General features: G+C 46.6%; 1 protein-coding gene across 1 annotated transcript in view; it reads left to right on the forward strand.

The window, feature by feature from the left end:
* Positions 1-5,444: 5,444 nt before the first annotated feature.
* Positions 5,445-21,500, forward strand: part of LOC123484768 (ciliary neurotrophic factor receptor subunit alpha-like) — a gene marked incomplete at its 3' end in the record, with an annotated part of 76,873 nt that continues 60,817 nt past the window's right edge. Inside the window, exon 1 of the mRNA XM_045215478.1 lies at positions 5,445-5,730. Coding sequence (XP_045071413.1) covers positions 5,649-5,730 — 82 coding nt within the window. The remainder of the gene's footprint in view (positions 5,731-21,500) is intronic.

A 21,500-nucleotide genomic window follows, 5' to 3' on the forward strand; every position in this document is an offset into this window, starting at 1 on the left:
TTTAGCAGTCTTATGGCTTGGGGGAACCAAAGGTTTTTCATTCACTAGCTGTTTAGCAGTCTTATGGCTTGGGGGAACCAAAGGTTTTTCATTCACTAGCTGTTTAGCAGTCTTATGGGTTGGGGGAACCAAAGGTTTTTCATTCACTAGCTGTTTAGCAGTCTTATGGCTTGGGGGAACCAAAGGTTTTTCATTCACTAGCTGTTTAGCAGTCTTATGGCTTGGGGGAACCAAAGGTTTTTCATTCACTAGCTGTTTAGCAGTCTTGTTTAGCAGTCTTATGGCTTGGGGGAACCAAAGGTTTTTCATTCACTAGCTATTTAGCAGTCTTATGGCTTGGGGGAACCAAAGGTTTTTCATTCACTAGCTGTTTAGCAGTCTTATGGCTTGGGGGAACCAAAGGTTTTTCATTTATGAAATAATGTGAACGTGTGAATTGAGAATTAAACCAAACAACAACAAACAATACATATTGAGCGTCACTGAATACTGCAAGGAAATGAATGGCGATGTTACAACCTCAAGAGTTGAAGAATATAGAAATGATCTCGGTACTTTAGAGCTGTTAAATTGAGGGAAAGCTCCTTTAAAGGTCCAATGCAGACATTTTAATCTCAACATCAAAAACACAATGTTCCTTAGTTGGATATAAACTGAGTGGACAAAACATTAGGAACACCTGCTCTTTCCATGACTAAGACTGACTAGGTGAATCCAGGTGAAAGCTACGATCCCTTATTAAATCCACTGTAATCAGTGTAGATTAAGAGGAGGAGACAGGTTAAAGAAGGATTTTTAAGCCTTGAGACAGTTGAGACATGGATTGTGTATGTGTGCCATTCAGAGGGTGAATGGGCAAGACAAAATACTTAAGTGCCTTTGAACGGGGTATGGTACTAAGAGCCAGGCGCACCGGTTTGTGTCAAGAACTGCAACGCTGCAGGGTTTTAACACGCTCAACAGTTTCCCGTGTGTATCAAGAATGGTCCACCACCCAAAGGACATCCAGTCAACTTGACACAACTGTGGGAAACCTTGGAGTCAACATGGGCCAGCATCCCTGTGGAACGCTTTCGACATCTTGTAAAGTCCATGCCCTGACGAATTGAGGCTGTTCTTGGGAATGTGTTCTTAATGCTGTTCTGAGGACAAATGGGGGTGCAACTCAATACTAGGAAGGTGTTCTTAATGTTTTGTACCCTCAGAGTAAGAACAGTCAGCTAAGGTTCTGTTTTTCCTACAGTTCTGTGCTGATGGTGTGGACCTCAGCAGTCTATAACTCATTGTAATGGATAACTAGGACTGTGATCATGGTTGAACATCACTCAAAGAGACATAGAGATATTATTCTTACATGTGTTTACATTCGGTCTCTGTGTTGTGTGTATTCACCGGGGACAAGCAATTCATTTAGCTTTTACTAAATATAAATATAAAATAAATAAATAAATCTCATATTTTTTGTTGTTTTAAACATAATACGGTTATTTCATGTTGTAAAACCTCCCACCAGTTTGAAAAACAACAGATTGAAACTCCGACCTTCGGAACGGTTGCTGTTACTCCTCCTTTCTAAAGCTTCAATGGAAGATCTGATGAGAGACAGAGAGCATGAAAGAGAATGAAAGAGCTGTGTCTTTATGAAAGAGCTGTGTCTTCATGAAAGAGCTGTGTCTATGAAAGAGCTGTGTCTTTATGAAAGAGCTGTGTCTTCATGAAAGAGCTGTGTCTTTATGCAAGAGCTGTGTCTTAATGAAAGAACTGTGTCTTTATGAAAGAACTGTGTCTTCATGAAAGAGCTGTGTCTTCATGAAAGAGCTGTGGCTTTATGAAAGAGCTGTGTCTTTATGAAAGAGCTGTGTCTTTATGAAAGAGCTGTGTCTTTATGAAAGAGCTGTGTCTTCATGAAAGAGCTGTGTCTTTATGAAAGAGCTGTGTCTTTATGAAAGAGCTGTGTCTTCATGAAAGAGCTGTGTCTTTATGAAAGAACTGTGTCTTCATGAAAGAGCTGTGTCTTTATGAAAGAGCTGTGTCTTCATGAAAGAGCTGTGTCTTTATGAAAGAGCTGTGTCTTAATGAAAGGGCTGTGTCTTTATGAAAGAACTGTGTCTTCATGAAAGAGCTGTGTCTTTATGAAAGAGCTGTGTCTTTATGAAAGAGCTGTGTCTTTATGAAAGAACTGTGTCTTCATGAAAGAACTGTGTCTTCATGAAAGAGCTGTGTCTTTATGAAAGAGCTGTGTCTTTATGAAAGAGCTGTGTCTTCATGAAAGAGCTGTGTCTTTATGAAAGAGCTGTGTCTTCATGAAAGAGCTGTGTCTTTATGAAAGAGCTGTGTCTTCATGAAAGAGCTGTGTCTTCATGAAAGAGCTGTGTCTTTATGAAAGTGCTGTGTCTTTATGAAAGAGCCAGGAATGAAGTTGTATGGTGAACTGTCTTCTATCTGGTGGAGAATGACAGGAGACACAGCAGGAATCAACCAGTGTTTCCCCTATATGCACCGCCGCTGCTAAATTGTGGTCGCCACTGCCCAAAAAAAAAACATTTTAGGGAAAATGTTTTCCATGTAAACTCAAACCTGATATAAAGTATGTAGTAAAGATAATAAGAGCAATATGTATTTTATAAAATAATATTCCCTAACAATCACCAAAATAAACACTGGACAGTAAGGGAGAATCTAATAAATGTCATGGCCCCTATTGATTTTGATATAATGATATTATTGATATAATGAAAGTCACTCAGAAAGCATAAGAACACTGCATAAGCCATGTCAAAATGTGTAGAATTGCAGGAAATGAGCTTTAAAACTGTTACATTTTCTAACAGCTCCGTAGCAACATTTGTAGAATTGCAGGAAATGTGTAGAATTGCAGGACATTAACTGTAAAATGGAGGAAACCAACTTTAAAACTGTAAAATGTTCTCTCCGCCCCAAGGCAAAATGTGTAGAATTGCCTTAAAACAGCAACATTGTGTCTCTGCAGCCTCTAAGACAGCTACATGGGCTAGAGTCTCTCTCTTTCTTTCTTTCATCCAGAACCCCCAGGAGTTTTCGGAACTTTTTGTGTCATTTAGCAGATGCTCTTATCCAGAGCGACTTACAGGAGCAATTAGGGTTAAGTGCCTTGCTCAAGGGCACATCGTCAGATTTTTCACCTAGTCGGCTCGGGGATTAGAACCAGCGACCTTTCGGTTACTGGCACGTCGCTCTTAACCACTAAGCTACCTGCCGCCTACACTGTCACAAAAACAGAGGATCCTAGATTGGAGGACAAGGAGGGGAGATGGGTGGTGATGTGTGCGTTTGAGGTCAGGCTCCTCCTATCAGCTCTCTCTGCCTGCTGGGGTTGGGAGATATGGGGATCCGGGGTCTGGAGATATGGGGTGGGGAGATATGGGGTTCCGGGGTCTGGAGATATGGGGTGGGGAGGTGTGGGGTTCCGGGGTCTTGAGATATGGGGTGGGGAGGTGTGGTGTGGGGATCCGGGGTCTGGAGATATGGGGTGGGGAGGTGTGGGGATCCGGGGTCTGGAGATATGGGGTGGGGAGGTGTGGGGATCCGGGGTCTGGAGATATGGGGTGGGGAGGTGTGGGGATCCGGGGTCTGGAGATATGGGGTGGGGGAGTGTGGGGATCCGGGGTCTGGAGATATGGGGTGGGGAGGTGTGGTGTGGGGATCCGGGGTCTGGAGATATGGGGTGGGGAGGTGTGGGGATCCGGGGTCTGGAGATATGGGGTTGGGGGAGGTGTGGTGTGGGGATCCGGGGTCTGGAGATATGGGGGTGGGAGGTGTGGGGATCCGGGGTCTGGAGTTATGGGGGGAGGTGTGGTGTGGGGATCCGGGGTCTGGAGATATGGGGTGGGGAGGTGTGGGGGATCCGGGGTCTGGAGATATGGGGTGGGGAGGTGGGGGGATCCGGGGTCTGGAGATATGGGTTGGGGAGGTGTGGTGTGGGGATCCGGGGTCTGGAGATATGGGTTGGGGAGGTGTGGTGTGGGGATCCGGTGTCTGGAGATATGGGGTGGGGAGGTGTGGTGAGGGGATCCGGGGTCTGGGTTGGGGAGGTGAGGGGATCCGGGGTCTGGAGATATGGGGTGGGGAGGTGTGGTGAGGGGATCCGGGGTCTGGGTTGGGGAGGTGAGGGGATCCGGGGTCTGGAGATATGGGGTGGGGAGGTGTGGGGATCCGGGGTCTGGAGATATGGGGTGGGGAGGTGTGGTGAGGGGATCCGGGGTCTGGGTTGGGGAGGTGAGGGGATCCGGGGTCTGGAGATATGGGGGTGGGGAGGTGTGGGGATCCGGGGTCTGGAGATATGGGGTGGGGAGGTGTGGTGAGGGGATCCGGGGTCTGGAGATATGGGGTGGGGAGGTGAGGGGATCCGGGGTCTGGAGATATGGGGTGGGGAGGTGTGGGGATCCGGGGTCTGGAGATATGGGGTGGGGAGGTGTGGGGATCCGGGGTATGGGTTGGGGAGGTGTACTTTTTATGATTTTCCCTGACACCCAAAAGTCCTAGTTACTGAGTGTTTGTCACGCCCTGGCCTTGAGAGCCCGGTTTTCTTTAGTTGGTTTGGTCAGGGTGGGAAGTTCTATGTTTAGATCTAGATATTGTAGATCTATGTTGGCCGGGTGTGGTTCCCAATCAGAGGCAGCTGTCGATCGTTGTCTCTGATTGGGGATCATGCTTAGGCAGCCATGTTGCCTACCTATGTTGTGGGATCTTGTTTCTGTGTGTTTGGCTTGTTTGATGTTAGCGGTTAGAACTTCACGTTACGTTGCTTTTGTTGTTTTGTTCGGTGTTTATTCAATAAACGAACATGTACGCATACCACGCTGCACCTTGGTCCAATCCTGTATTCAACTAACGTGACAGTGTTGGACTGTGTCCCTGGCTATCCATACATAAATAAATTAAATTAAAATGGTGCCGTCTGGTTTGCTTAATATAAAGAATTTGAAATGATTTATACTTTTACTTTTGATACTTAAGTATATTTCAGCAATTACATTAACTTTGATACTTAAGTGTATTTAAAACCAAATACTTTTAGACTTTTACGCAACTAGTATTTTACTGGGCGACTTTCACTTTTACTTGAGTCATTTTCTATGAAGGTATCTTTGACTATTGGGTCATTTTCTATGAAGGTATCTTTGACTATTGGGTCATTTTCTATGAAGGTATCTTTGACTATTGGGTCATTTTTCTACCACTGCTGGCCCTTTAAGAGCTGCTGCTGCTGCCTCTCTCTGCCTGGGGATGGCCCTCCCACTGATTAGCTGAACAAAGCATGGGAAGGAGGAAGGACAGAGAGGGGCAGAGAGAGAGAGGAAGAGAGGAAGAGAGAGCGAGTGAGTGCGAGAGCAAGGCAGAGAGGGAGAGTTAGAGGCAGAGAGAGAGGCAGAGATATAGTGACTGAGAGAGAGAGAGAGAGAGAGAGAGAGAGAGAGAGAGAGAGAAGAGAGAGAGAGTAGAAGGAAACAGAAACAGAGAGAGAAGGAAGGGGGAAGCCTCTCCTTCAGCTCTGAGGCGCTGACTGTCTGCCCGAGGCACTGACCGTCTCCCTCCAGACTGACCGTGCGGTCCAGTCCCTCCCTGACCCAGCAGAACTCTGACATGCTCCTCTGTGTCTCTGTCTCCAGATGGCCAACACCGTAACGTTGCTGTGCTGCGTGGTGCTAGCTGCTGTGGTAGTGGCGTACGCTCAGAGACGCAGTCAGACAGGTAAGAACCAACACATTACTACTACAACTACCCATCTCTCCTCTCCTCATCTATCTATCTATCTATCTATCTATCTATCTATCTATCTATCTATCTATCTATCTATCTATCTATCTATCTATCTATCTATCTATCTATCTATCTATCTATCTATCTATCTATCTATCTATCTACCCCACTGATTTTACCAAGACTGTCTGTCTATTGATGAGATATTACAACCCAGTTGCATATGGGCTCGGTATTATTGTTGTTGTCAGTATTGTTGTTGTCAGTGTTGTTGTTGTTGTTGTCAGTGTTGTTGCTGTTGTTGTCAACATTGTTGTTGTTGTTGTCAGTGTTGTTGTTGTCAGTGTTGTTGTCAGTGTTGTTGTTGTCAGTGTGTTGTTGTTGTTGTCAGTGTTGTTGTTGTCAGCATCATTGTTGCTGTTGTTGTTGTCAGTGTTGTTGTTGTTGACAGTGTTGTTTTCAGTATTGGTGTCAGTGTTGTTGTTGTTGTGAGTGTTGTTGTTGTCAGTGTTGTCAGTGTTGTTGTTGTTGTCAGTGTTGTAGTTGTTGTTGACAGTGTTATTTTCAGCAATGTTGTCAGTGTTGTTGTTGTCAGTGTTGTTGTGAGTTTTGCTGTTGTCAGTGTTGTTGTTGTTGTCAGTGTTGTTGTTTAGTTCTGTTGTCCCTTCTCTTTGGTTTTGTCTTTCGGTCTCTGTTTGGATCAGAACATAGTGTATGTGTTCTCAGAGCCTGCTCTCTCTGTCACCTGACTATGGGTTTGGAGGCTGGGTGAGACCTCAGAGGCCTTCCTCCTCTCCTCTCCTCTCTCCTTCCTCTCTCCTCATCCCCTCCTCCCCTCCTCTCTCCCCTCCTCTCTCATCCTCCCCTCCTCTCTCCACTCTCCTCTCTCCTCCCCTCCTCTCGCCTCTCTCGTCTCTCCTCTCCTTTCTCCTCTAACCTCTCTCTCTCCTCCTCCTCCTCTCTCCCTCATCTCTCTCCCCCCCTCCTCTCTCCTCTCTCCCCCTCTCTCCTCTCTCCCTCTCTCCTCCTCCCCTCCTCTCTCCTCTCCCCTCCTCTCTCCCCTCCTCTCTCATCCTTCTCCCACTCGCTCCTCTCTCCTCTCTCCTCTCTCCCTCCTCCTCCTCTCTCCCATCTCTCCCTCCTCCTCCCCTCCTCTCTCCCTCCCCCCCCTCTCTCCTCTCCTCCTCCTTCCTCTCCCCTCTGAGCAGCACAGGACTGTGTCTCCTATGTCACGAGGTCTGTTTCTGCGTTGGCAGCTAACTAGAGGTAACACAGTGACAGACAGATGGTGCTACTGTACAGGTTGTCACCTGTCTCTGTATGTACGCCTCTCCTCTTCAGACAGAAAGCCTTCAGGCTCCCGTTCTCCTCCTCTCCGCTCCTCTCCTCTCCTCCCCACCCCTCACTCACAAGCATTGACACTCCTCTATCTATTGTTACTGTCTGACTCTGTGCTGTTAAACTCTGCTGCTGTACACTGCTGTGTGTGTGTGTGTGTGTGTGTGTGTGTGTGTGTGTGTGTGTGTGTGTGTGTGTGTGTGTGTGTGTGTGTGTGTGTGTGCTGCCTGACTGTGCTGTAGTGCTGTTCAGGGTGTCATTGTGTTGATTGACAGCAGTGGGTCACATGGGAAGGAAGCCCTGCTCTAGCAGAGAGGAAAAGAGAGGAAGGGAGGAGGAGAGGAGAGGAAGGGAGAGAGGAGAGGAGGGGGAGGGGAGGGGAGAAGGGGGAGAGAGAAGGGGAGGGGAGAGGGAGAGGGAGAGGGAGAGGGAGGGGGAGGAGAGTAGAGGGGAGGGATGAGGGAGGAGGAGAGGAGGGAGGAGGGGAGGGGAGGGGAGGGGGAGAGCAGGGGAGGGGAGGGGAGGGGGAGTCTGAAGGCTTTCTGTCTGGAGAGGAGCGGGAGAGGGAGGAGGAGAGGGGAGGAGAGGAGAGGGGAGGAGAGGACACATGATACAGTTTCTCGCGTACTACCGTGCTCCACACTCTCATGCTCCCAGTTCCTTCTCTTTAGTACGTTCCTTCCTTCCCTATGGTTCCAGACTTGGTGCATCGGTTCCACTTGCCGTGCTGTAGCAGAGAGAACTGTCTAAAACTTGAGTGGCTGGAGTCTTTTACAATTTTTAGGGCATTCCTCTGACACCGCCTGGTATAGAGGTCCTGGATAGCAGGGAACTCGGCCACAGTGATGTACTGGGCAGTAAGCACCACCCTCTGTAGCGCCTTGTGGTTAGATACCAAGCAGTTGTCATACCAAGCGGTGATGCAGCCAGTCAAGATGCTCTCAATGGTGAAGCTGTAGAACTTTTTGAGGATCTGAGGGCCCGTGTTGAATATTTAACTACAGATAGACTACACTACATATAGACTACACTACGGATAGACTACACTACAGATAGACTACACTACATATAGACTACACTACAGATAGACTACACTACAGATAGACTACACTACAGATAGACTACACTACAGATAGACTACACTACAGATAGACTACACTACAGCCACTTTGATGTGAATGAGGGCTCCACTACAGCCACTTTGATGTGAATGGGGGCGTGCCTGGCCTTCGTATCCAGTGTTAACACACTGCCAGGTCTCTTATCTTGTCGTCAGCAAACTTGATGATGGTGTTGGTTCGTGGCGTGAACAGGGATTAAAGGAGGGGGCTAAGCACACACTTGAAATATGTAGGTATTACAGACTGGGTCAGGGAGAGGTTGAACTTGCCAGCTAGTCAGCGCATGGTCTGAGTACATGTCCTGGTAATCCGTCTGGCCATTGTGAATGTTAACCTGTTTAAAGGTCTTACTCACATCGGCTATGGAGAGCGTGATCACACAGTTGTCCGGAACAGCTGGTGATCTCATGCATGCTTCAGTGTTGCTTGCCTTGAAGCATGCATAGAAGGTTTTTAGCTCGTCTGGTAGGCTTGCGTCACTGGACAGCTCGTGGCTGGGTTTCCCTTTGTAATCCGTGATAGTTTACAAGCCCTGCCACATCCGACGAGCGTCAGAGCCAGTGTAGTAGGAAGTCCTGTATTGACGCTTTGCCTTTTTGATGGTTCGTTGGAGGGCGTAGCGGGATTTCTTATAAGCGTCCGGGTTAGTCCCTCTCCTTGAAAGCGGCAGCTCTAGCTTTGTAATCTGTGATAGCACTCCGTGCTAACCTTACTGCATTAACATTATCTTTGACCATTACAGACGAAACAAGATGTGATGAGTGTGATAGAAGGAGTCAGTCACAGGAGGGTAATCACCGAATGCAGAGTTTATTCCGTCGTACACAAATAGCGCTGGATAGCGACAAACGAAACAGGCACAGGGGAAAATCTACCCCCGCAATAACAATGTACGAGAAGCTCCACCGAGCTACACAACTCTCACGAATAAACAATCACCCACAAGGACAAGGGGGCAGAGGGAACACTTATACATGGACTAATGAGGGGATATGAACCAGGTGTGTGTGATTGACAAGACAAGACAAATGGAATGATGATATATGGAGCGGCAGTGGCTAGTAAGCAGCTAGCAAATCGGTGAAGACGAACAAGGAGGGGAAGCAGCCTCGGTGGACGTCGTGACACAAGACAACTAAGTAAAGCAAGCGCAGACGTTTTACTTTATAATTGTCAGCTAACTGAATCTTATTAATCTAGCTAATGGGTATTGTAGTTAAGCAACAACATCACCAACACAAAGACCCAACCATCTGGTCAATAACAACATCACCAACACAAAGACCCAACCATCTGGTCAATAACAACATCACCAACACAAAGACCCAACCATCTGGTGCCCCACACTGGGATAAAAAGTACTCAGAGTCTTAGGGTATTTACATTTACATTTACATCATTTAGCAGACGCTCTCATCCAGAGAGACTTACAAATTGGTGCATTCAACTTATGATAGCCAGTGGGACAACCACTTTTTTTCTTCTTTTTTTTATGGGGGGGTAGAAGGATTACTTTATACTATTCCAGGTATTCCTTAAAGAGGTAGGGTTTCAAGTGTCTCTGGAAGGTGGTCAGTGACTCCGCTGTCTTGGCGTCGTGGGGGAGCTTGTTCCACCATTCATTGGGGTGCCAGAACAGCAAATAGCTTTGACTGGGCTGAGTGGGAACTGTGCTTCTGTAGAGGTAGGGGAGCTAGCAGGCCAGAGGTGGATGAACGTAGTGCCCTCGTTTGGGTGTAGGGTCTGATCAGAGCCTGAAGGTTGGGGTACAGTTGGGTTGGGTTCTTTCTTTCTCCGAAGATGTTCTCTTGAGTACGTTCTTATCAGCTAGCTATATGTGAATCATATTAATTTAGCTAGCTATATGTGAATCATATTAATCTAGCTAGCTATATGTGAATCATATTAATCTAGCTAGCCAGCTCGTTTTTTCAAGAAAATCACCTAAATCTAATATTGGTGTGCAAGGTAGATGGCCAACATTAGCTACAAATTATTAGTGGGTAGCTATCTAGCTACTCATTTTTCATCAGTTAACCATTGATCTATGACACTATGGTGGGTTTTGTAGGCAGGTAAACATTCCAAAATTAACACAGTATGTATTTATTAACGTATCAAGATAAACTATTGTAGTCAGGCAGTATATGAGCTATGAATGTGCTCTCGCTTCAGCTCAAAACCAGCCATTGTTTCAATACATTTTGCCACATTTGTGACGTGTTTGCATTACACCACGTCAACAATCCTGGGATGCATGCTTCGAAATGTGTACAAACGATGTACGCATCTGAGAACTGCCCTCAGCGCTCCATTCCACATACAGTGGGGGAAAAAAGTATTTAGTCAGCCACCAATTGTGCCAGTTCTCCCACTTAAAAAGATGAGAGAGGCCAGTAATTTTCATCATAGGTACACGTCAACTATGACAGACAAAATGAGAAAAAAAAATCCAGAAAATCTCATTGTAGGATTTTTTATGAATTTATTTGCAAATGATGGTGGAACATAAGTATTTGGTCACCTACAAACAAGCAAGATTTCTGGCTCTCACAGACCTGTAACTTCTTCTTTAAGAGGCTCCTCTGTCCTCCACTCGTTACCTGTATTAATGGCACCTGTTTGAACTTGTTATCAGTATAAAAGACACCTGTCCACAACCTCAAACAGTCACACTCCAAACTCCACTATGGCCAAGACCAAAGAGCTGTCAAAGGACACCAGAAACAAAATTGTAGACCTGCACCAGGCTGAGAAGACTGAATCTGCAATAGGTAAGCAGCTTGGTTTGAAGAAATCAACTGTGGGAGCAATTATTAGGAAATGGAAGACATACAAAACCACTGATAATCTCCCTCGATCTGGGGCTCCACGCAAGATCTCCCCCGTGGGGTCAAAATGATCACAAGAACGGTGAGCAAAAATCCCAGAACAACACGGGGGGACCTAGTGAATGACCTGCAGAGAGCTGGGACCAAAGTAACAAAGCCTACCATCAGTAACACACTACGCCGCCAGGACTCAAATCCTGCAGTGCCAGACGTGTCCCCTGCTTAAGCCAGTGCATGTCCAGGCCCGTCTGAAGTTTGCTAGAGTGCATTTGGATGATCCAGAAGAGGATTGGGAGAATGTCATATGGTCAGATGAAACCAAAATAGAACTTTTTGGTAAAAACTCAACTCGTCGTGTTTGGAGGACAAAGAATGCTGAGTTGCATCCAAAGAACACCATACCTACTGTGAAGCATGGGGGTTGAAACATCATGCTTTGGGGCTGTTTTTCTGCAAAGGGACCAGGACGACTGATCCGTGTAAAGGAAAAAATGAATGGGGCCATATATCGTGAGATTTTGAGTGAAAACCTCCTTCCATCAGCAAGGGCATTGAAGATGAAACGTGGCTGGGTCTTTCAGCATGACAATGATCCCAAACACACCGCCCGGGCAACGAAGGAGTGGCTTCGTAAGAAGCATTTCAAGGTCCTGGAGTGGCCTAGCCAGTCTCCAGATCTCAACCCCATAGAAAACCTTTGGAGGGAGTTGAAAGTCCATGTTGCCCAGCGACAGCCCCAAAACATCACTGCTCTAGAGGAGATCTGCATGGGGGAATGGGCCAAAATACCAGCAAAAGTGTGTGAAGACTTACAGAAAACGTTTGACCTGTGTCATTGCCAAAAAAGGGTATATAACAAAGTATTGAGAAACTTTTGTTATTGACCAAATACTTATTTTCCACCATAATTTGCAAATAAATTCATTAAAAATCCTACAATGTGATTTTCTGGAGAAAAAAAATTCTCATTTTGTCTGTCATAGTTGACGTGTACCTATGATGAAAATTACAGGCCTCTCTCATCTTTTTAAGTGGGAGAACTTGCACAATTGGTGGCTGACTAAATACTTTTTTCCCCCACTGTATATATATACAGAGGATACATATATCTATATACAGAGGATTCATAGATATACAGAGGATACATATATATTCAGAGGATACATAAATAAATATATACAGAGGATACATATATATATATATATATATATATATATATATATATATATATACAGTGGGGATTTGATACACTGCCGATTTTGCAGGTTTTCCTACCTACAAAGCATGTAGAGGTCTATAATTTTTATCATAGGTACACTTCAACTAAAGAGAGACGGAATCTAAAACAAAAATACAGAAAATCACATTGTAGGATTTTAAAGTAATTAATTTGCATTTTATTGCATGACATAAGTATTTGATACATCAGAAAAGCAGAACTTAATATTTGGTACAGAAACCTTTGTTTGCAATTATAGAGATCATACGTTTCCTGTAGGTCTTGACCAGGTTTGCACACACTGCAGGAGGGATTTTAGCCCACTCCTCCATAAGGACCTTCTCCAGATCCTTCAGGTTTTGGGGCTGTCGCTGGGCAATACGGACTTTCAGCTCCCTCCAAAGATTTTCTATTGGGTTCAGGTCTGGAGACTGGCTAGGCCACTCCAGGACCTTGATATGCTTCTTACGGAGCCACTCCTTAGTTTCCCTGGCTGTGTGTTTCGGGTTGTTGTCATGCTGGAAGACCCAGCCACGACCCATCTTCAATGCTCTTACTGAGGGAAGGAGGTTGTTGGCCAAGATCTCGCGATACATGGCCCCATCCATCCTCCCCTCAATACGGTGCAGTCGTCCTGTCCCCTTTGCAGAAAAGCATCCCCAAAGAATGATGTTTCCACCTCCATGCTTCACGGTTGGGATGGTGTTCTTGGGGTTGTACTCATCCTTCTTCTTCCTCCAAAAACGGCGAGTGGAGTTTAGACCAAAAAGCTCTATTTTTGTCTCATCAGACCACATGACCTTCTCCCATTCCTCCTTTGGATCATCCAGATGGTCATTGGCAAACTTCAGACGGGCCTGGACATGCGCTGGCTTGAGCAGGGGGACCTTGCGTGCGCTGCAAGATTTTAATCCATGACGGCGTAGTGTGTTACTAATGGTTTTCTTTGAGACTGTGGTCCCAGCTCTCTTCAGGTCATTGACCAGGTCCTGGCGTGTAGTTCTGGGCTGATCCCTCACCTTCCTCATGATCATTGATGCCCCACGAGGTGAGATCTTGCATGGAGCCCCAGACCGAGGGTGATTGACCGTCATCTTGAACTTCTTCCATTTTCTAATAATTGCGCCAACAGTTGTTGCCTTCTCACCAAGCTGCTTGCCTATTGTCCTGTAGCCCATCCCAGCCTTGTGCAGTTCTACAATTTTATCCCTGATGTCGTTACACAGCTCTCTGATCTTGGCCATTGTGGAGAGGTTGGAGTCTGTTTGATTGAGTGTGTGGACAGGTGTCTTTTATACAGGTAACGAGTTCAAACAGGTGCAGTTAATGCAGGTAATGAGTGGAGAACAGGAGGGCTTCTTAAAGAAAAACTAACAGGTGTGTGAGAGCCGGAATTCTTACTGGTTGGTAGGTGATCAAATACTTATGTCATGCAATAAAATGCAAATTAATTACTTAAAAATCATACAATGTGATTTTCTGGATTTTTGTTTTAGATTCCGTCTCCGACAGTTGAAGTGTACCTATGATAAAAATTACAGACCTCTACATGCTTTGTAAGTAGGAAAACCTGCAAAATCGGCAGTGTATCAAATACTTGTTCTCCCCACTGTATATTAATATGGGCTATTTTCAGTCCTTTCCTGGGTAGCTTATCAGATATAGACATTACAGAGGATGATACAAATTGGGCAGAGGAGAAAGAAGGACAGATTCAGTTCCATTTATCCTGCGCTCTGATTGGTTCTTAATTGGACCAATTGGCCATAGTTCCCGGCCGCGGCTGATAGTATCTCCAAGTAAATGGATTCTGTTCCAATGACAGATGTAATCAAATCAAATTAAATAAAATTTTATTGGTCACATGCGCCGAACACAACAGGTGCAGACATCACAGTGAAATGCTTATTTACGGCCCTTAACCAACAGTGCATTTATTTTTAACAAAAAAGTAAAAATAAAACAACAACAAAAAAAGTGTTGAGAAAAAAAAGAGCAGAAGTAAAATAAAATATCAGTAGGGAGGCTATATATACAGGGGGGTACCGTTGCAGAGTCAATGTGCGGGGGCACCGGCTAGTTGAGGTAATATGTACATGTGGGTAGAGTTAAAGTGACTATGCATTAATAATTAACAGAGTAGCAGCAGCGTAAAAAGGATGGGGTGGGGGGGCAGTGCAAATAGTCCGGGTAGCCATGATTAGCTGTTCAGGAGTCTTATGGCTTGGGGGAAGAAGCTGTTGAGAAGTCTTTTGGACCTAGACTTGGCACTCAGGTACAGCTTGCCGTGCGGTAGCAGAGAGAACAGTCTATGACTAGGGTGGCTGGAGTCTTTGACAATTTTGAGGGCCTTCCTCTGACACCGCCGGGTATAGAGGTCCTGGATGGCAGGAAGCTTGGCCGCAGTGATGTACTGGGCCGTACGCACTACCCTCTGTAGTGCCTTGCGGTCGGAGGCCAAGCAGTTGCCATACCAGGCGGTGATGCAACCAGTCAGGATGCTCTCGATGGTGCAGCTGTAGAATTTTGAGGATCTGAGGACCCATGCCAAATCTTTTCAGTCTCCTGAGGGGGAATAGGCTTTGTCGTGCCCTCTTCACGACTGTCTTGGTGTGTTTGGACCATGATAGTTCGTTGGTGATGTGGACACCAAGGAACTTGAAGCTCTCAACCTGTTCCACTACAGCCCCGTCGATGAGAATGGGGGCGTGCTCAGTCCTCTTTTTTTTCCTGTAGTCCACAATCAACTCCTTTGTCTTGGTCACGTTGAGGGAGAGGTTGTTGTCCTGGCACCACACGGCCAGGTCTCTGACCTCCTCCCTATAGGCTGTCTCATCGTTGTCGGTGATCAGGCCTACCACTGTTGTGTCGTCGGCAAACTTAATGATGGTGTTGGAGTCGTGCCTGGCCATGTAGTCATGGGTGAACAGAGAGTACAGGAGGGGACTGAGCACGCACCCCTGAGGGGCCCCTGTGTTGAGGATCAGTGTGGCAGATGTGTTGTTACCTACCCTTACCACCTGGGGGCGGCCCGTCAGGAAGTCCAGGATCCAGTTGCAGAGGGAGGTGTTTAGTCCCAGGATCCTTAGCTTAGTGATGAGCTTAGAGGGCACTATGGTGTTGAATGCTGAGCTGTAGTCAATGAATAGCATTCTCACGTAGGTGTTCCTCTTGTCCAGGTGGGAAAGGGCAGTATGGAGTGCAATAGAGATTGCATCATCTGTGGATCTGTTGGGGCGGTATGCAAATTGGAGTGGGTCTAGGGTTTCTGGGATAATGCTGTTGATGTGAGCCATGACCAGCCTTTCAAAGCACTTCATGGCTACAGACGTCAGTGCTACGGGTCGGTAGTCATTTAGGCAGGTTATCTTAGAGTCCTTGGGCACGGGGACTATGGTGGTCTGCTTGAAACATGTTGGTATTACAGACTCAGTCAGGGACATGTTGAAAATGTCAGTGAAGACACTTGCCAGTTGGTCAGCACATGCTCGGAGTACACGTCCTGGTAATCCGTCTGGCCCTGCGGCCTTGTGAATGTTGACCTGCTTAAAAGTCTTACTCACATCGGCTACGGAGAGCGTGATCACATAGTCATCCGGAACAGCTGGTGCTCTCATGCATGCTTCAGTGTTGCTTGCCTCAAAGCGAGCATAGAAGTGGTTTAGCTCGTCTGGTAGGCTTGTGTCACTGGTCAGCTCACGGCTGTGCTTCCCTTTGTAGTCTGTAATAGTTTTCAAGCCCTGCCACATCCGACGAGCGTCAGAGCCAGTGTAGTACGATTCAATCTTAGTCCAGTATTGACTCTTTGCCTGTTTGATGGTTCGTCGGAGGGCATAGCGGGATTTCTTATAAGCGTCCGGGTTAGAGTCCCGTTCCTTGAAAGCGGCAGCTCTACCCTTTAGCTCAGTGCGGATGTTTCCTGTAATCCATGGCTTCTGGTTGGGGTATGTACGTACGGTCACTGTGGGCACGACATCATCGATGCACTTATTGATGAAGCCAGTGACTGATGTGGTATACTCCTCAATGCTGTCTGAAGAATCCCGAACATGTTCCAGTCTGTGCTAGCAAAACAGTCCTGTAGCTTAGCATCTGCGTCATCTGACCACTTTTTTATTAACCGAGTCACTGGTGCTTCCTGCTTTAGTTTTTGCTTATAAGCAGGAATCAGGAGGATAGAGTTATGGTCAGATTTGCCAAATGGAGGGCGAGGGAGAGCTTTGTATGCGTCTCTGTGTGTGGAGTAAAGGTGGTCTAGAGTTTTTTTTTCCTCTGGTTGCACATTTAACATGCTGGTAGAAATTAGGTATAACGGATTTAAGTTTCCCTGCATTAAAGTCCCCGGCCACTAGGAGCGCTGCATCTGGATGAGCGTTTTCCTGTTGATTTATGGCCTTGTACAACTCATTCAGTGCAATCTTAATGCCAGCATTGGTTTGTGGTGGTAAATAGACAGCTATGAAAAATATAGATGAAAACTCTCTTGGTAGATAGTGGGTCTATAGCTTATCATAAGATACTCTACCTCAGGCGAGCAAAACCTCGAGACTTCCTTAGTATTTGATTTTGTGCACCAGCTGTTGTTTACAAATATACACAGACTGCCACCCCAGTAGAGGCCTACGGACTGGTTGACTGGCTGTTCCAATCACAGATGTAGAGGCCTACTGGTTAACTATTTGACTGACTGACTGACTGGCTGTTACAATCACAGAAATTTAAACTGACTGACTGGCTGAATGACTGGCTGTTACTATCACAGAAAAAGAGGCTGGCTGGCTGGCTGACTGGCTGTTACCATCACAGAAATATAGACTGGCTGAATGACTGGCTGTTACCATCACAGAAATAGAGGCCGAGATGGGGATCTCTGTCTGTTTGTGTCTCAAATGGCACCCTATTTTTAAAACATTTTGCCGCAACAAAATGTGAGTTCAATGTTTTGAGAATGTTCTTGCAACATCATGCAAATGTTTTATACAAACATTGTATAGCCATCAGCACAACTGGATCATTTTCTGTTATGAGAACATTTGCCGCAACCTAACAAATGTTCTGGGAACTTTCACAGAAACAATTTAGGTTTGCTGGGTTATGTCCCAAATGGCACCCTATTCCCAATATAAAGACCAGACCAGACCAGACCAGACCGGACCGGACCGGACCGGACCGGACCGGACCGGACCAGACCAGACCAGACCAGACCAGACCAGACCAGACCAGACCAGACCAGACCAGACCAGACCAGACCAGACCAGACCAGACCAGACCAAGACCAAGACCAAGACCAAGACCAAGACCAAGACCAAGACCAAGACAACATGGCGTCGATAGACATGGTCGCCCCGTTCACGGCTTCTAAGTAACTTTGCAGTATTTTGTTTTTTTGGTGTGTTATTTCTTACCTTATTAGCTCAGAACCTCATTTGCATTATTACATACAGCCGGAAATAACTTTTTGATATTAGAGCGACGGTAACTCACCAGCATTCCAACCAAAAATACGATTTTCCTTAATTGAATCCTTTGTTCGTACCCCCCAAGGCAATTCCACAATCCCAGAGACTGCTCCAAGACACCGCCAGCGGAGAAGAGGTATTCAGAGTGTGCTCCTAGTCAGACTCAGGAGGCATGCACTTCTGAGTATATTACTCGCTAATGTTCAGTCCCTGGACAATAAAGTAGATGAGCTCAGGATGAGGATATCCATCCAGAGAGACATCAGGGACTGAAACATACTCTGTTTTACGGAATTATGGCTCTCTCCAGATATACTGTCCCAGTCCATACAGCCAGCTGGGTTCTCAGTACATCGCACAGACAGGAATAAAGAACTCTCAGGGAAGAAGAAAGGCAGAGGTGTATGTTTCATGATTAATTACTCATGATGTGATTGTGGTAATATACAGAAACTCAAGTCCTTTTGTTCACCCGACCTAGAATAACTCACTATCAAATGCCGACTGTATTACCTTCCAAGATAATTCTCTTTGGTTATAGTCACAGCCGTGTATATTCCCCCTCAAGCTGATACCACAACGACCCTCAAGGAACTACACTGGACTTTATACAAACTGGAAACCACATATCCTGAGGTCACATTTATTGTAGATGGGGATTTTAATCAAGCAAACCTGAACAAAACCCTACCGAAGATTTATCAACACATCGCCTGCGCCTGCGACCATGGCGAAGGACTGTTCAACGCTGGTCTGACCAATCGGAATCCATGCTTCAACATTGTTTTGATCACGTGGACTGGGATATGTTGTCTCTGAGAATAACATTGACGTATACACTGACACGGTGACTGAGTTCATCAGGAAGTGTATAGGGGATGTTGTTCCCACTGTGACTATTAAAATCTATCCAAACCAAAAACCGTGGATAGTTGGCAGCATTCACACAAAACTGAAAGTCTGAACCACCACATTTAACCACGGCAAGGTGACTGGGAATATGGTTGAGTATGAACAGTCCAGTTATGCCCTCCGTAAGTCAATGAAACAGGCAAAACGTCAGTACAGAGACAAAGTGGAGTCGCAAATAAACGGCTTAGACACGAGACGTATGTGGCAGGGTCTACAGACAATCATGGATTACAAAGGGAAAACCAGCCATGTCGCCGACACCGACGTCTCGCTCCCGGACAAGCTAAACATCTTCTTTGCCCGCTTTGAGGATAACACAGTGCCGCAGACGTGGGCCACCAGCGCTCCCATGGACGGTGGGCTCTTGTTCTCCATGGCCGACGTGATTAAGACATTTAAGCATGTTAACCCTCACAAGGATGCCAGCCCAGAAGGCATCCATAGCCGCGTCCTCAGAGCATGTGCAGACCAGCTGGCTGGAGTGTTTACGGACATATTCAATCTTTCCCTATCCCAGTCTGCTGTCCCCACTTCAAGATGTCCACCATTGTTCCTGTACCCAGGAAAGGAAAGGTAACTGAACTAAATGACTATCGCCCAGCAGCACTCACCTCTGTCATCATGAAGTGCTTTGAGAGGCTAGTTAAGGATCATATCACCTCCACCTTAACCGACACCCTAGAACCACTTCAATTTGCATACCACCCCAATAGATCCACGAATTATGTAATCGCTATCGCACTGCACACTGCCCTATTCCATCTCCAACTCAATCATCAAGTTTGCAGACGACACAACAGTGGTCGGCCTGATTACCAACAATGACGAGACCGCCTACAGGGAGGAGGTGAGGGCCCTGGCGGAGTGGTGCCAGGAAACAAACCTCTTCCTCAACGTCAACAAAATGAAGGAGCTGATCGTTGACTTCAGGAGACAGCAAAGGGAGCATGCCCCTATCCACATCGACAGGACCACAGTGGAGAAGGTGAAAAGCTTCAAGTTCCTCTGTATACATAATCACTGACAATCAGCAACAGCGCCTTTTCAACCTCAGGAGGCTGAAGAAATTCAGCTTGGCCCCTAGGACCCTCACAAATCTTTACAGATTAACCATTAAGAGCATCCTGTCGGGCTGTATCACCGCCTGGTACGGCAACTGCACCGTCTGCAACCAAAGGGCTCTCCAGCGGGTGGTGCGGTCTGCCCAACGCATCACCGGGGGCACACTGCCTGCTCTCCAGGCCATATCCAACACCCGGTGTCACAGGAACGCCAAGAAGATCATCAAGGGCCTCAGCCATCAGAGCCACGGCCTGTTCACCCCGTTACCATGCAGAAGGCGAGGTCAGTACAGGTGTATCAAAGCTGGGACCGAGAAACTGAAAAACAGCTTCTATCTCAAGGCCATCAGACTCTTAAATAGTCACCACTAGCCGGCCTCCGCCCAGTACCCTTCCCTGACCTCAGTCACTGTCGCTAGCCGGCTGTCACCCGGTTACATTACCCTGCACCTTAGAGGCTGCTGCCCTATGTTCATAGACATGGAACACTGGTCACTTTAATAATGTTTACATACTGCTTTACTCATTTCATATGTATATACTGTATTCTATTCTACTGTATTTTAGTCAATTATACTCCGACATTGCTTGTCCTAATATTTATATATTTCTTAATTTCAATATTTTACTTTTAGATTTATGTGTATTGTTGTGAATTGTTAAATACTACTGCACTTTTGGAGCTAGGAACACAAGCATTTCGCTACACCCGCAATAACATAAATGTGTATATTTGACCAATACAATGTGTTTTGATTAGATTTAGATGGATGAAAGGTGGCATGAAAGAAGGACAGGAAGAAGAGGGATGGAGGGATGAAAAAGGACAGACTTAGAATATTACAATCTGGAGAAAACTGGTTGTAAGAACAGTGTGTGTGTGTGTATGTGTATGTGTTTGCCTGTGTGTGTGCCCGTGTCTGTGTGTGTCTCTCTATCCCTCTGGCCCTATCCCTCTGGCCCTGGCCCTCTGGCCCTAGCCCTCTTAACCCTCAGCACATTCAGTATTCAGCAGCAGGGCCTGTGAGGCTGGAGTGGTGCAGCGGGGTGACACAGAGAAACGAATTCATACATAATGGGGGTACAGCAAGGTGAGGCTGGCCTAATGAAAATGTGCTAAAGTATAAATTGAATATTTAACATCTGTTGGCTACAGTCCCAGCCTGCCTCACCATCTGACCCCTCCTATTACGCGGAACTGGATCGATCTTTAAGCTTGGAACAGACTACTGTAGGGAGAACATAACAGAACAAACCAGAGGGGAGGAGAGGGAGGAGAGGAAAGGAGCGGGGAGGAGAGGAGAGGGAGGAAAGGAGAGGAGAGGAGAGGAGAGGAGAGGGAGGAAAGGAGAGGAGAGGGAGGAAAGGAGAGGAGAGGAAGGAGAGGAGAGGAGAGGTGAGGGAGGAAAGGAGAGGAGAGGAGAGGAGATGAGAGAGGAGGAGAGGAGAGTAGAGGAGATGAAATGAGAGGAGAGAGGATATGAGAGAGGATAGGAGAGGAGAGGAGAGGAGAGGGGAGGAGAGAGAGGAGAGGGAGGAAAGGAGAGGAGAGGTGAGGGAGGAAAGGAGAGGAGGAGAGGAGAGGGAGGAAAGGAGAGGAGAGGGAGGAAAGGAGAGGAGAGGGAGGAAAGGAGAGGAGAGGAGAGGTGAGGGAGGAAAGGAGAGGAGAGGAGATGAGAGAGGAGGAGAGGAGAGGAGAGGAGATGAAATGAGAGGAGAGAGGAGAGGAGAGGAGAGGAGAGGGAGGAGAGCGAGGAAAGGAGAGGAGAGGAGAGGTGAGGGAGGAAAGGAGAGGAGAGGAGAGGGAGGAGGAGAGGAGA

This window comes from Coregonus clupeaformis, unplaced genomic scaffold (genome assembly GCF_020615455.1).
Source record: "Coregonus clupeaformis isolate EN_2021a unplaced genomic scaffold, ASM2061545v1 scaf0455, whole genome shotgun sequence".
Taxonomy (NCBI): Eukaryota; Metazoa; Chordata; class Actinopteri; order Salmoniformes; family Salmonidae; genus Coregonus; species Coregonus clupeaformis.